Source organism: Emydura macquarii, unplaced genomic scaffold (assembly GCF_026122565.2).
Source record: "Emydura macquarii macquarii isolate MOO-44397 ecotype Brisbane River unplaced genomic scaffold, CSIRO-AGI_Emac_v2 contig_1146, whole genome shotgun sequence".
NCBI lineage: Eukaryota > Metazoa > Chordata > Testudines > Chelidae > Emydura > Emydura macquarii.
This window is the reverse complement of record NW_027131283.1, coordinates 15,259,913-15,275,821: the sequence shown is the minus strand read 5'-3', so window position 1 is coordinate 15,275,821 and position 15,909 is coordinate 15,259,913. Positions and strand designations below refer to the sequence as shown.

At 38.7% G+C, this 15,909-nt stretch overlaps 1 protein-coding gene across 4 annotated transcripts in view; it reads left to right on the top strand.

Annotated features, from left to right (window-relative positions):
* Positions 1-15,909, top strand: part of TBC1D32 (TBC1 domain family member 32) — a 158,911-nt gene that overhangs the window by 59,161 nt on the left and 83,841 nt on the right. For all 4 annotated transcript variants that reach the window (XR_010919439.1, XM_067546666.1, XM_067546668.1 and 1 more), the window contains exon 23: positions 1,044-1,132. Coding sequence is in view for 3 of the 4 variants with exons in the window: in XM_067546666.1 (XP_067402767.1) it covers positions 1,044-1,132 (89 nt within the window). In the remaining variant the exon portion in view is untranslated. The remainder of the gene's footprint in view (positions 1-1,043; positions 1,133-15,909) is intronic.

Genomic DNA, 15,909 nt, shown 5'->3' with positions numbered 1-15,909 from the left:
ATACAAGTTCTGGTGGATTTTATGAAAGTAAGTTCATAAATTTTTTTTTCTGATGTGTCTTGAAGTGACTCATTGCTCTAAAGAGTCAGACAATAATTCTCCCTTCTGTTTCTGAGGCCATGCTTCTCACACAAAATATAACTAATAAATAAATAAATGGATTTCATCCAGTGCAAACAAAGCCCTTAAGGATTTCTTTGGTTTTAGTTCTTTTGATCTTAACACACCAATCTGTGTCCAAGAAAATGCTATCGGTGGATTTTTTTTGGTGCATTTCTGATTGCATTTTTAAAAATGAAATTATTATTTTGGAAGCGATTAAAATACAAGACAAACTAGAGAGAAGGATAATACATTGTGAACTGTGGAAGAAACAGTAAGTAACCCACTGGTCATTTAGAGTTTTGTTAGGTACTGTAATATAAAAATAAAATTAGCCATATAAAACACTCTTACTTCACATTATAAGCAAACTGCTGATTTGACAGGGTCGGGAAGGTGGAAGTCTTTCCTTTTTGGGCAGGTTATTCCATAATTGTCCACTATGAGGTTTTTTAACCTTCCTCTGAAGCATCTGGTACTGACTATAGTTAGAGATAGACCACTTTCTAATCTGGTTTGGTACTTATGTTTCTATGTACACATTTATTTAATACTTTAAATTTTGATCAAATTAGCTAGATATTAAATAAAATGGAAAGAACTGTACAAATTTCAAAAACACTAAAACACTTTACCATTTTACTCATATATTAAAATGTAATAATAATTAAAATGTTTAATATTTCAGTATCTTGACATGCATTTAGCTGAGTTATTTGTTTCTGGCTTTTTATATATATTTTTAACTTGATTCTGCTCCATTGACTTCAATGGCAACAAGAACATTAAGCACTAGCACTGTTACAAAATTTGCTTTATTTCTTTAACATTATGAATCAGTAATGCTATATTTTGAAAGTGTTTTACACACAAATTAAACATAGGTATACAAAATATAAGAAGATGCATGAGAATTTTACAATAATGCCTTCTTTTTGCAGGATGTAATTGACAGACTTATAATTTTGAATTCAGAAGCTAAAATTCACTCTTTATTCAGTTATGAGCAATCACATATCTTTGGTCTGAGGTAAGATTCACCATCTGTTCAAAATAACTAAGTGCAGTACAGCAAGTTTCTACTGTTTCCAATAAACCTATATTACTGCTTCTTATTGTGCATGGAAGTAAAATTGTTAGTTTTCTTTAAACGTGGAAAGGTTGAATGAAAAATGTGTTATACAGAATTAGGAAACAAGAAAAGCCAATCTTTCTTTAATATCTCTGTATCTGATGCAATAAAAGCAGTTACATGAGGTTATTTATCATGGTTGATTGAAAAGCAAATATAGTACATCCATCATGACACATGAAACGAGCTTCCTGCTAAAATACTGAAAAAAATTGAGGATTTTACTTCATCATGTGCAGGTTATATATTTAATGTATCTACAATAAATGCATTTAAGTTCATTCTGTTTTAATTATATTACCAGCTCATTCCAGCAATATTCCCTGTGCTTAAAATAGGAGGTACTACTAGAACCAGTAATATCTCGAACTTGAATGAACATTTGAAATGTGCCTACTATGATGCTCATCATTATAGTGTTTGCATGCTTTCCAAGTGTTTAAAAATAGAAATTCTTTTTCTTTCTTTCTTTCTTTCTTTCTTTCTTAGGAATAAATAGCTTGATTAGTTTATATATTTGTGTGTATAAGAGAGAAGATAGCTCTACTAAAATGTGGTTCATACTGTGAAAAAGTTTGATAACATCTGATTGGGCAGAATCATGGTCCCAATGGCTTATAAAGCCCAAAGTTAGTTTTCTATACCCTCACTTATACCAAAATACCAGAGTAGATTAATCTGTACAGTACATGCAAATAATAACAAACTATGTACTGTAGATTACATCAAATCATGCAGGTAACATCTTTGATATGGCAGGACAGATATGAGGAGATGTACAGTGGCAAAGTTTTGAGATATGAGAAGTACAGTCTTGCACCATGAAATTGGGAGTCAGAGATTGTTGAGGGGTACACAGTTAACTCCCTAACTCTTTTTAGATTGACATAGTTACACAAGTACACACACCCCAAACTGATTGTGAATGTTTTAAAAAAATATTTTCACAAGCCTGTACCCTGTGTAGATTTAAGTAGATTAGAGGAGTCTAAAAGTTTACTGAAGAGCTTGAAATGTAGGAAGGAAATTTTGCATCAAAGTCTGAAAAGGACAGAAAGCAAACTTCTGAAAACTTCTGAATGGGGTGGGGGTGGGGGAAGTTGTCCTATAAGTTTATCTTTATTTACATGAATGCATCTGAGGATGCTGAGGAGTTGGCTGATGTGATTGCAGAGTCATTGGCCGTTATCTTTGAACACACTGCTATAGATTTGGGACCAACTGGCTAGGCAGCAGTTCTGCAGAAAAGGACCTGGGGGTTACAGTGGGCAAGAAGCTGGATATGAGTCAACAGTGTGCCCTTATTGCCAAGAAGGCTGATGGACTGTTGGGCTGTATTAGTAGGAGCATTGCCAGCTGATCAAGGGAAATGATTATTTCCCTCTACTTGCCATTGATGAGGCCTCATTTGGTGAATTGTGTCCAGTTTTGGACCCCCCACTATAGGAAGGATGTGGACAGATTGGAGAGAGTCCAGCAGAGGGCAATAAAAATTATTTTTGAGGAGCACATGACTTTTGAGGAGACGCTGAGGGAACTAGGCTTGCTTAGTCTGCGGAAGAGAAGAATGAGGGGGGATTTTATAGCAGCCTTTAACTATCTGAAAGGGGGTTCCAGGGAGGATGGAGCTAGGCTGTTCTCAATGATAGTAGATGACAGAACAAGGAGCAATGGTCTCAAGTTGCAGGGAGGGAGGTCTAGGTTGGATATTAGGGAAAACTTTTTCACTAGGAAGATGATGAAGCACTCTAATGGGTTATCTAGGAAGGTGATGGAATCTCCATCCTTAGATATTTTTAAGTTACATCTTGACAAAGCCCTGGCAGGGATGATTTAGTTGGGGTTGGTCCTCTTTTGACCTCCTGAAGTCCCTTCCGACCCTAATCTATGATTCTATGATTTCAGCTTTTGTAAAAAGCTCATTTTTAGGGTTGGCAGCACAATACTAATTTTAGTGTTCTGACATACAGTGTGGCCATTTTCAGATATGGATGCCTGGGTATGTAAAAACTCTGCCTGACTTTTAGAGTTGCAAGCTACGTGCCACTCCCATTAATAGCAGAATGGTCGGACAAAGTCTCATTGAATTTAATTGGAATTGCAATTTGGAAAAATTAACACACTAAGTTTGAAAACTACACCGTAGTTCATGCATTTGTCATCTGTGGACTAAATAAGGTCAGCTGGCAATGGCAACATAAATTTGAGGAATGAAAGGCTTGTCATTCTTTGCCTGCAGTCCATCTACTAAACGAGGGTTGTTATTTTAATGGAAGATCCACTATGGAGCAAACTATCCAGTGAATTGAGATTTTGACTAACCTCGAAGTAAGGTTTAGATTAGGGGTCAATGGAATGCAATTTTTATTTTTTATAATTTTGACAGATATCAGTGTTCAGCTTTAAGCATTGTTTCTATATTTATCACAGTTTATCATACATTTTCACAGTTGCAAAAAATTATGGGTTTTAAGCATTTTTTTTTTTTTGGTTAACTGAAATTTTCATAGTTCCTGGAAATTATGGGCGGTCAGACCATTGCCTGAGGAGAGGCTTAGACAATAATTATTTAATGACAGTAGACAGTGAGATTCAAAAACTTAGTTGTAGAACTATTAAAAACAAAAATATGTCAACATCACATGTCAAAATATACAAAATAAAGAGCCTTAAATCAAACCCTAGTTAATTCTCAAACAGCAATTTTTCTTATTTTGCCTGTCTGTAAATTTCAGTTATCACAATGGAAATATTTTTGTTGGTTTGTGTGTATATTGTGAAATCAACAATTATCAGCATTTACTGATAAAAAATTAAGCCTTCCAAGCCTACTCATTTTCATTTCCCCATCTGTAAAATTAAGGTAATGATGCTGAATTCCTTTGTAAAGTTCTTTGAGATCTACTGATGAAAAAAGCTCTATATATAAAAGAGATAGCATTATTATTGTTATTACTATTGTTATTTTTGGGAAAAATAAGTAATATGCTATTCACAATATTGAAATGTCCTGCATATCAAAATAGGTAATGTTTTAACATAATATTAAATGGCTGCTACACCAGGAAATCAAAGGAAAGATTCTTAGAGGACAGAACCATAATTTTCCCTGGGGCCCTTTTTAAGACCCTTTTAGAATCTCAATAATGCTTTGGATTTACCATTTCATAGCCTCCCACACACCTTCCCACCTCCCTCCTTTCCCTATCTTCCCTGAAAGGCCCCATTTATTGCCAACGTTCTTTCCATTAGGGACAGAACAAGGAGCAACGGTCTCAAGTTGCAGGGAGGGAGGTCTAGGTTGGACATTAGGAAAAAGTTTTTTACTAGGAGGGTGGTGAAGCACTGGAATGGGTTACCTAGGGAGGTGGTGGAATCTCCATCCTTAGAGGTTTTTAAGCTGCGGCTTGACAAAGCCCTGGTTGGGATGATATAGCAGAGGTTAGTCCTGCTTTGAGCAGGGGGTTGGACTAGATGACCTCCTGAGGTCCCTTCCAACTCTAATATTCTATGATTCTATGATTCTAAGATACAACTCACTCTTGAGTCTTTCAACAGTGCTCATTACATTTATTAGCATGCCAAAGTGAGGCACTAATTCCTCTGACCTCTAACAAACCTGAACCCCATATGAGGGTATACGGTATCAGAGGTGGGAGTACAAGCCATGATCTGTATAGTAAATGACCCGTCACCTTATTTTCAAATATTTTTAGCTGTAGTAGTGATCTTGGCATTTAGGTTCCATTAAATAGGTACCCAAGGAAAAGAGGCAAAGTCTATGTTGCCTACCTTCTTTGTGACATTTCAGATGGTTTAAATATGCTCGCTTACCCTGTTGGTTTTTATTAAAGAGAAACCTGCATATATTTTCAAACAATGTCTACAATATTTATGAAAAGATTAATTTGAAGTGTGTTTTTGCTGAGTGTTTTACCATAATACAACACTTCATAACATACATCATTATGATTTATTCCATAACTTTCTTTTGTATTATGGGGTTAAGGGAATGGTTTAGGTAAGACCAAAAGGCATCTCAAATCAGAGACCATCTGCTATGTCCAAATATATTTTAAAGCAATATATGTAATCTTTTGGAAACTGTATTTTCAAAACTGATTAAGCTTATGCCCTTACAGTATTGATGGTCATTGATATTTTAATACTTCTAAAAATCAGACCATGAAATGCATTCCACAAAATCAGATGATAAAAGGAAGTGTACAGGATTGTGGGTTAAAGCAGAGAAAAAATGGAAATATTCTTAGTTCTATATTTGAGATAGTTGACTTATTATCCTCTAGTCTTATATTGCATTTTTATAACGTTAGTAACACATTTCAGCTGAATAATCTGTTCTTGAGTGTGTTTGAAGCATCCAGCTTCATGTTATACTTCACTATTGCACATTAAGTTTGAAAATTGTTAGTAAGTAGACTGAATTTTTTTAATGGTTTTAATGGCTTTTCATGAATTTTGGAAGGTGCACACTTACTATTTCACTGATAATAGTTTTAGAATTGGCAAGCATAAAGCTTTTATTCTGACTAATTCAATCCCTTATACAAGGAATCTGTTACCATTTATACTCATTCAAAGTTTCTGTCTAAAATGATCTTGGATTTGTCTTTTAATGTCATCCTGCCCTTTTTTTGTTGGTTTTTTTTCCAATTCTCATGCCCAACTCACATGTACCTCCAAGCCCATTCAATCAAAATAGAAAGGTTTATGTATATATTTCACTAAAACCCATTTGAGATTATTTTTTTCTCCTTTTCTTAAATTGCTGAGTACAAAGGTGTCTGTATTTTTTAAAAGAAACATTCTCTTGTATAGTCAGCATGCTCCCCAATTTGCTAGTAAATGAAGCAACTGTAATATCAAACACCGAATTGTGGCATCACTGAGAGCAGCCGGTTAATTATAATTGATAAAGGATCTGTGTAGATTCAATCATTTAGTTAAATCAACAATGAAGAGAAAACAAATATTGTAAAAGTCTGTGGCAGCCAAAGATTGAGAACAATCTTTTACAGCATGTTTTTGGTGATTTTTTAAATCATTGTAATAAATAATAAATTTTATATAAAATATAAAATATATAAATATAAATTTTATATAAAATGCTCTAAAACCTTTCCACCTGGCTTTTTCTTTCTTTTGCTATCAAGAGAACAGGAACAAGAGAATATGCTAAAGTAGCGGTCATCATGTGCTCTGTACTGCTATTCATTGATGGGGGATGGTCATTTGAAGGCTCGTATGCATCTCGCTCTTTGAAAACAATGATGGTCAGTTTAGTTTTAGCTCATGGTTAATGCACAGAATTCTTACAGATCTTCTGCTTAGTCCATCAGAATTCTAAATTTGCTTTCTTGCATTTCAAATACAATTTTTGAGTTAACTCTAGTCTCCCCCAGTCATGTGCTTGTCTAACTTCAAATGTCTTTATATCTACTAAATTTAATCATAGTTTTTAATATAGTTATTATAGGGCGTGAACTTTCTCAGCTGACAGACATACAGATATCTAATTACAAGCTTTTATGTTATATTTCCTGGTATTGTTTTTTCTTTTGAGTAAGCATGACCACTGTTCTTGAGCTGTGGGTCAGGTCTCCTCTTTTGTTATGATGAAGACAGATTAAAGATGTTACACAGAAGAATGACTCTTTGTGGGACCTATTATCAGCTTCTTTTTTTCAAGTGCCTATCTCTTCAGCACTGCAGAAATCAAGGTAGAGAAAATGCGTGGTAGAAATGCATGGTAGAAATCACAGCAGAGAAAATGATAAGACGTGCTTTTGAGCAGCCAGTGTCTCAGAATTCATAAAAAAGGGCCCTTATATAGGTGAGTACAGAGCATGTTCTTCTGATCAAGATGACATAAATGATTCTCCAACAAGAGAATTCCCAGCATGAGTCTATATAATTTTCATTACAATCCTTAACTCAGAAGAGTCCTGACTTATGATTTTGGTTCATTAGACCTGGTTGAACTTCTCTGCTGCACACTGACATGGCTGCTGTTTGTGGAACCATGCACTGGACCATGTGCTTTTAATTTCCCCTGGTTCTAGGCTGTAGCCACTGTCCCTTTCTTTGGCACCTAGCATCACTATCAGGGCATAAACTCCCACTCGGAAGTAGACCGTGCATTCCAGCCACCCTAGTCCTAAGACGACTTCTGAGCCCTTCCCTGCCCCCTGCTCAAATACACCCTCCCCAGAACTCCACCCTTGTGAGAATTCTGGTTAATAGTTTAATCTTTTGGGGACATGTTATAATTGAACCTAATAAAACAGACTTTGCAAAAGGAATTCTAAACCAATCACACTTTAATTATAGACAGCACAAGAGATATACAAGACATCTGTGGGAAAATATGCACACAAATCCCTGCCTCACTTTCCTCACCACTTCGAGAATCCTTTGGGATTTGGCCAATATGTGTTCGGTGGGTACAGGATTCTACTGCCCCCTCCCTCTTTCACCCTGCTCAGTCTTGCCTTCTTTTTTTGGTTGTGAGGGAGAGGACTACTCAAAGCAGACATTATCTTTTTATAACTTCCAGTCAGTTCCCTCTGTCAGCTGACATCCCTGGTCAGCGTCAAACTCCATCAGGTGATCAAAGTCCCTTGTTGCTTGATTATCATCCACCTGGAGTTGAAATGTTGAAAAAATGGTTTTACTTAGATTGCAGCCATCCCATTGTTCTTCTAGGACAAGGCTTATTCAGTTTTTGATGGTCCTCAATGACTACCCTATTCAGAGATGGACACACAAACTCCAGTCCTACTCTCCTTTACACAAGAAATATGTGGCAAGAATAGTGTAAAGACAGACATAAGGTCACAAGCAGAGAGTTCATAATATCAAAAATGAATTAATAAGTTGTATGTAGACAGTCCTCCAAATCATCACAATTAGATTTCATGGCAGATATTGACCCGCCTAGGAGCAGATCAAGTTTTGAGTCAATCTGTCAACAGTGGCTGATAAAGGAAGTGAGGGCTATTGGAACCATCATTCCTTATGTACTAATACACCAGCATTTGGGTGCACAAGGATATAGGTCTGCAGTCTCAATATTGTCATAGAGTTATAGAAGATTAGGGTTGGACGGAACTTCAGGAGGTCATCTAGTCCAACCTCCTGCTCAAAGCAGGACCAACCTCAACTAAATCATCCGAGCTAGCGCTTTGTCAAGATGCACCTTAAAAATCTCTGAGGATGGAGATTCCATCACCTCCCTACGTAACCCATTCCAGTGCTACACGGCCCTCATAGTGAAGTTTTCCCTAATATCCAACCTAGACCTCCACCACTGCAATTTGAAACCATTACTTCTTTCAGGTAGTTAAAGGCTGCTATCAAATCCCCTCTCATTCTTCTCGTCTGCAGACTGAACAAGCCTAGTTCCCTCAGCATCTCCTCAAAAGTCATGTGCTCCACTCCGTAATCATTTTGTTGCCCTCCTCTGGACTTTCTCCAATTTATCCATATCCTTTCTGTAGTGGGAGGCCCAAAACTGGACACAATACTCCAAGTGTGGCCTCATCAGTGCTGAATGGAGGGAAATAATCATTTCCCTCGATCTGCTGGCAGTGCTCTTTCTAATGCAGCCCAATATGCCGTTAGCCTTCTTGCCAATGAGGTCACACTGTTGACTCATATCCAGCTTCTTATCCACTGTAACCCCCAGGTCCTTTTCTGCAGAACTGCTACCTAGCCAGTCGGTCCCCAGTCTGTAGCAGGGCATGGGATTTTTCCATCCTAAGTGTAGAACTCTGCACTTGTCCTTCTTGAATCTCATCAGATTTTTTTTGGCCAAATCCTCCAATGTGTCTGTCACTCTGTATCCTATCTCTACATTCCAGCGTATCTACCATTGCCCCCAACTTAGTGTCATCTTCAAACTTGCTGAGGGTGCAATCCACCAAATTCTCCAGATCATTAATGAAGATGTTGAACAAAACTGGCCCCAACACCGACCCCTGGGTGCCAACTAGATACCGAGCCGTTGATCACTACCTGTTGAGCCTGATGATCGAGCCAGCTTTCTATCCATTTTATTGCCAGTCAACTTTGTAATGTAGCCAGCTTTCTATCCATCCATTGTCACTGGTTCCTAGAGGATTTTAAAGTTGCAGTTTCATAGGAGCACACATCTTTGGAGAAGGGATCTACAGGGACAGTACTCAAACTAATCAATTCTTAGCATTCTCAGTAGGAGATAGAGTAGCTTTGTTTTTTCTCCTCTGAGAAAATCATGCCCGTTGGTCATGACTTGTGTACTATTGACTGTGATAGGCAGCAAAAACAGTTATGTGGAAAACCTGTAACATTGGGATTTGCTTACCCACCTTCTCTTCAGAGCAAAGTTCTTTTAAAGCTGTTGTAACTAATAAGAAATTTGTTAAATACACTTCAAAATTAAACACTGGTAACATGCATTTACTTAGAGAGTTGTTCCAGAGTGTATGGCACCATAGTAACAGTAATAAAGACCAAAGTAATTTATCTGGTATTTCAATATATTGAATGCATTAATGAATTGTGAGCTTCTACACTGTATCTAGGAAATATATTCAGAATAGAAATTTTCAAAGATGCTGCCAGGAGCACCGTTCAGATATTCATGCAGCACTAGTGTCTCAGCTGAGGAGCTAAGTCTGCTGCATATTTTGGGAGAGTGGTGCTGCATTCTTTATTTAATTGCTACTCTTCAGTTATCTTCCAGTGGTTTATTACTGCAAACTAATCTGCCAAAAATAGGGAGCTGCAGATTTCTAAAAGAATAAGGGAATGTTAGTACTGTGTAATTGGAGTTCTTAAGTATATTGACTCTCCGCATCCATTCTCTTTTTTTCTACTTTTATAGAGGGCCTCATGTTAGTGAGCATCACAATACCACAACCATGTGATACTCAAGAGTATGGCTTTGCAGCAAGAATATAAATTCAGAACTCCAATTACAGGTGAAAAATCTTCCCTTCAGGTATGGAGACTGAGGATTCTTAGAAATAAGGAATTTACTTGCATACAATTAGAATTTTCTGAATGTAGCATACTTTGTAGACTTATGCTTGGCTTTCCATCTATTCTTTGGAGTTGGGGTTGTATGCTCAGGATAATGGTGGAAAAAAGTAGCAGTTCTTTGTCTAGTATCCCTATAGATGCTCCACTTCAGGTGCACATGCACCCTGCACCTTTGATCAGAGATTTTTGATAGCAGTGCCCATTTGGCCTGCTCATACACCTTAAACATCCTTGTACCCGGTATCGAGGCTATCTAGGGCTGCCTGGGTAAACTGCCGTCTGTTCATTTTCAGCTGCTTTTAGCCAGAGACAGAGTTTAGTGCGTATCTGTTTTCTCTTTATATTTGTAGATATTGTTACCTATTTAGTAGTTGTCAGATATTAGTACCTTTTAATTTTTGGAGCTGTTATTCCTATTTTTCTTTTTAAAAAACACACACACACACACACACACACACACACACACACACACACACACACACACACACACACACACACACACACACACACACACACACACACACACACACACACACACACACACACACACACACTTTTGTTTTTCCCCCATTTTTCTTCTATCTGGGATGTATGGCTTCACAGATTTTAAAATGTGCCTTTTGCATTGAGAGGATATTTTCTTCAGTGATGGCCGTTCTCAGTGTATGCATTGCTTGGGAGACTCTCATATCTTCATCAAATGCAAGATTTGCACTTCTTTTAAGGGAAGATCCTGTAAAAAAGGGTTGTCACCTCCTGTACAATATGTGGAGGAACATTTGGACTCAGAGCTTTCTGTTCAAGGCTCTTCAGTTTACTCCAGGAGACATGATTCCCCTCTGCAGACGCAAGAAATGCAGGATACCAGACTACTGTCTGTTAACACTTGGGACAACCAACAATGGATATCTCCCCCATGTCTGATGGTCCTTCTCACTGGCCTTATTGGAATTCATGGCCGTATACTGCCAGCAGTTTTGTGGAGCTCTGATTCAGTCTGATGAGGAACATAAAAGATCTTGTTCTGGTTCTTTGGGACTGTACAGTCCTGCCCTCCACTCTGAATTAGCAGTGGAGGCCTTTGAGGAACAAGTGGTCATGGCAGGCAAGTAAGTCACTCTTCCTTACATTTCTTCCTCATCACCTGACAAGACAGTAAGAGCACCACTACCATCATTAACTGATAACTTTTGGCAGTTCCCAGACTTGATGAAGAGGGTCATGGACATGCCTCAGATTCCCTTGGATGAAGTCCAGGATTCCCATCACAAATTCCTGGACATATTGCATACTTCTACTTCAACACGGGTGGCACTGCTGATTAATGAAGCTCTGCTTGAGCCATCCAAGACCGTCTGGTAGATTCCATCAAGAGCACCTCCTACATGCAAGTGGGCTGATAAAAATACTGCATCCTGACCAGGGATTCTAAATTTTTGTTTTCTCACCCAGCACCAAATTCTCTGGTTATAGATGCTGTCAGTGAAAGGTGTAGACAACATACTCGAAAAAAGCTACCCCATATAATGAGCATATGGATCTTGCTGGTCATAGAAGCTACTCTTCGTGACATCACAGTTCAGGATAGCTAATCAAAGATAACAAGGCCACACTGCCCCCTCGAAGAATCAAGATAACAATAGGCTAGAGATGTTTTGATCAAACCATTCTGTACAAAGTAAAGGGTGATATCTTGCTATGTCAGAGGGTGGCAACTACCCAAATCAGAGAGGCAATATGAAACTTGTTTGTATCAGTGTATAAAAGAGTCTCAAAGGGAACTGTCTTTGTCTGGCCAAGTAAGGAACAGAAAAGTGTCACTGTTTACTGAGCCGGTCCATTGTCAGGGGCATACATATATTAAGTGTACTTGTAGCATGTATAGGGCACTTTTTACCATGCTTTGTTTGCAATAAACCTGGCCTAGTGCTTTCATTATTGAATGAATCTCCAGTCTTATTGAGTAATTGTAGTTTCCTGCATTGGCTATCTGCGCAAAGCTGGAACAGCATATGCACTGAAAAAACACATGCAGCCAACACCTGACAATGCAAGCCAGGGTAGGAATTGAAAACATCAGGTCTTTCTGAATTCAATCAAGGTTTGCTTAGTGTCAATAACAACTTACTACTTGCCAGTAGAAAGTTTATCAGTTTTCACATATCTGATCACAGTGAAGTTCCTGAAAGGTCGTATGAGCGTTTTTCTGCAGGTTAGCGATCTTACCCCCACTTTGGCATCTCAACCTTGTTCTTATCTGTCTCATGAAACAGTCTTTTGAGCCACTAGCTACATGTTCTTTGTTACATTTGTCAAAAAAAACCAACCTTTTTGGTGGCCATCACTTCTCTGTGAAGGAAGATTGTGTGCGGAGATTGGGGCTCTAATGGCAGGCCCTCCACTTACTATGTTCTGCAAGGAGAAGGTATCATTATGACCCCATCCAACATTTTTAACTAAAGTTTCTTCTGAGTTTCATATTAGCCATAGTATTCACCTTCCATTTTTCTTTCCTAAACTGCATTAATCTACACAGACATCAATCTACATAGGAAGCTATCTTCCATACGCTAGATGTTTAGGTGGCCTTTTACTTGTGTAAGCAGGGTCTGAATGAGTCTTCCACTGCCAAGCTGGATGAGGGGAGGGAAACCAGTGTCAGGGCCAGACTGTATTTGCATGAGCACACACACACACCCTGTTTAGGTGCTCAGCATGATGGGACTGCTTTGTCCAATAATCCCTTTGGCTGGTGTTGGGTTATAAATCACTTTAATGTTAAATGCAGGGGTAATGAAATGTTGTTCTTGCTATTTTATGAGCGGGCTAACCACAGTTTTGCTGGGTGTTCTGATTGTAGGGTCACATCATCTGAATCAAACTGGCAAACAAGAGGCTGTGATGCCAGAGCCCCATGAAGGTTGATAAGGGATGGGGACAAGTATTCCTCCTGGAACTGTGGGTTCTGCTAAGAGCCCCAGGCATAGTCTAATGTTCTCCTCCCACTGTTCAAAGATAGAGCTAATTAAGATTTTATTAGGAGTCTTTTTTTTTTTTTTTTAAGTGCTCACTGTAGCTGAAATCATCTACTGTGGGACAGCGCTCCTGCCCAGCTTCAGCACTGAGTTTCACCCACTAAGAACTGACAGTCACTTAAGCTGAAATCACTGAGAACTGAGACTCAGAGAGCTGGGTGGAACCTCAAGAGACTGACACACACAAGTCATAGTGGAAAAGCAGGTGGTTGCAAAAGGTGACGGTGTGCAGCAGAGCGTCTGGCTGGGTGACTAGCGGAGAGTCTGGCAGGGAAGCTGGTGACGAGTGGTTTGCAGGGCATCTGGTGGGGCAGCTAATAGGTGATTGTTGACAAGGGTCAACAGGCTGGCCGACAGAATGGCAGGTTGTGCGGCTGACATGGGGGCCAGATGGCAGAATGGTGAGCAGTGCGGCAGTGACGGCTGGTGGGGCAAGCAGGGTGCCTTCTTTCCCCTCCTTTCGTCAGCTACGGTGGGGAGTTAATTCACTCAGATGCATCCCTGACCTCTGGGTCATCACTGACCAAGGACAACTGCTGTGAATGGGGTATGGGGAAGAAAGAAAGGAGAGGTAAAAGACATAGCCCAACATACTCTGGAGTGGGGGTTTTGCTCATGGTTTTATGTTTGTGAATCCAATTTATGCTGTTTTCCCAAATGAATGATGACTTATTTCCCTCCTTTTATCAAATGGTCTTCTTTCTGTACTCCAGACTCTGTGCTTGCGAGAGGGGAATTATCGCCCTTTGGACGCACTCAGAGGGGTGACATATAATTTCACAGGTGCCTGGGTGGGGGCTCGAGCCAGTTTTGTGTTGAATTGTTGAAAGGAACTCTTAGATGTTGAAACCCAACCCTTGTTGGTGCCAACTCCAACTGGCAGAAGGGTTACCGTTGGATAGAACCAGACCATTCAGGAAGTCCTATAGACTTTTTGTTTCTATTGCGGATAGGTACAGGGGATCCATTATATCCACGCAGAGACTCTCTCTGTGTGTGTTATGGTTTGGCTGATGCTCAGCCTCCCCTACAAGTAATTGCACATTCTACTAAATCATAGCGTATATCTGTAGCCCTATTCAAGGACATTCCAGTTGCTGAGATTTGCAAAGCTGCAATGTGGACTTGGGTGCATACTTTTTCCTGCCATTACGCCTTGAATCATGCTGCTAGATTGAATGCTTCAGTAGGCAATGCAGTTCTCTTCAGTGCTGGATTCTGTTCTCAACCTTTCACCTTTTTAAAAGAGTTACTGCTTAGGAAGTCCCCTGAAGTAGAGCATCTACAGAGACACTACTTGAAGAAGTTAGAGAAGTTACTTATCTTGTGCAATAACGGAGTTCTTCGATATGTCTGTCCTTGTGGATGCTGCATTACATGCCCTCCTTTCCCTCTGCTTCAGAGTTTCCTCTGTAGGACTTTGTGGTAGAGAAGGAAAAGAGGGCAGTTCATGTGCTCAGCCTGGTACAAGGCACAAGGATGTGTGAAATCGGCACTGCTACCAAAAATCTCCAATCAAAGATGCAGGGCACATGCGCACCTAAAGTGAAGCACCTACCCATTGTTGCACAAAGTGAGCAAGTTCTCCTTACAGTTACAGTGCTCAGTATACATTTTGTCCCCCTTCAGGCATCATTATACTTATATGGGAATTCCAGAAACCTGTACAATTTAGTTTGTTGCAAATGCCACGTGTTTATGGATATCTTTCCCCAAGAGTATGGCTCTATAGTGAAAAGAAGAATTAGATAGTTATTTCCAAGTTTGTACAGTAAAGACTTTTGCAATGTTACAGTATATTAGGTTGTCATACAATACATCATGGTCAATACGCTTTTTCTTTTTCACTCATTTACTTTTTGGTTGGAAAAATACAGAATAATACGAAAATGTAACGTGTGTGTGTATATATTCTAATGGTCTATAAAACAAGTAAGAAAAAGATTTAGGAATGAGAGCTTTAACGGCTTACAGTGTACATCTATCTAAAAATCAGTCGGCCTATTGAAATATGTCTCAGAGCCGTATGTATTAGTCAAAATTTCATCTACTGCACTCTGTTGAAATCCAAATGAATGCACTAAATTCCATAGAATCTAGGAGACATGCAGGCATATGGTTGTTAGACAAATGTTATAAATTTGACATAGATAGTTTCAAGGGTTTAGGAGATCCAAATACTAAACACTGTAGTTTGCTTTTCAGTTGTGCTTTAAAGAGTTTTCTCTGTTCTTTTGCACTGTAATGTTCACTCTTTCTGTATCTACAAATGCATCTTAATGGAAGAGGCATAGTAGTAGCATTTTAAAGAATTTGTTCCCTTAATTGTGCCTGTAGTATGTGTACTGTTAATTTACTGAACATGTGAACTAACATCTGAAACACAATGAAGGAAATATTAATTAACTCGTTCTGTAAGAGGAAAGGCTTCAATCTTCCACATTCCTCTGTCAGGTCACTATACTATTTAAGTTGGCCCTTTTTTCATTTAATACAATTCCTCTTAAATTATGCTTACAGCAAATTTTAAAAGTACTGATTTTTACCTTATTCAAAATTAAAAATGATTCAGTTTAAACCAAAGTGACACTTTTC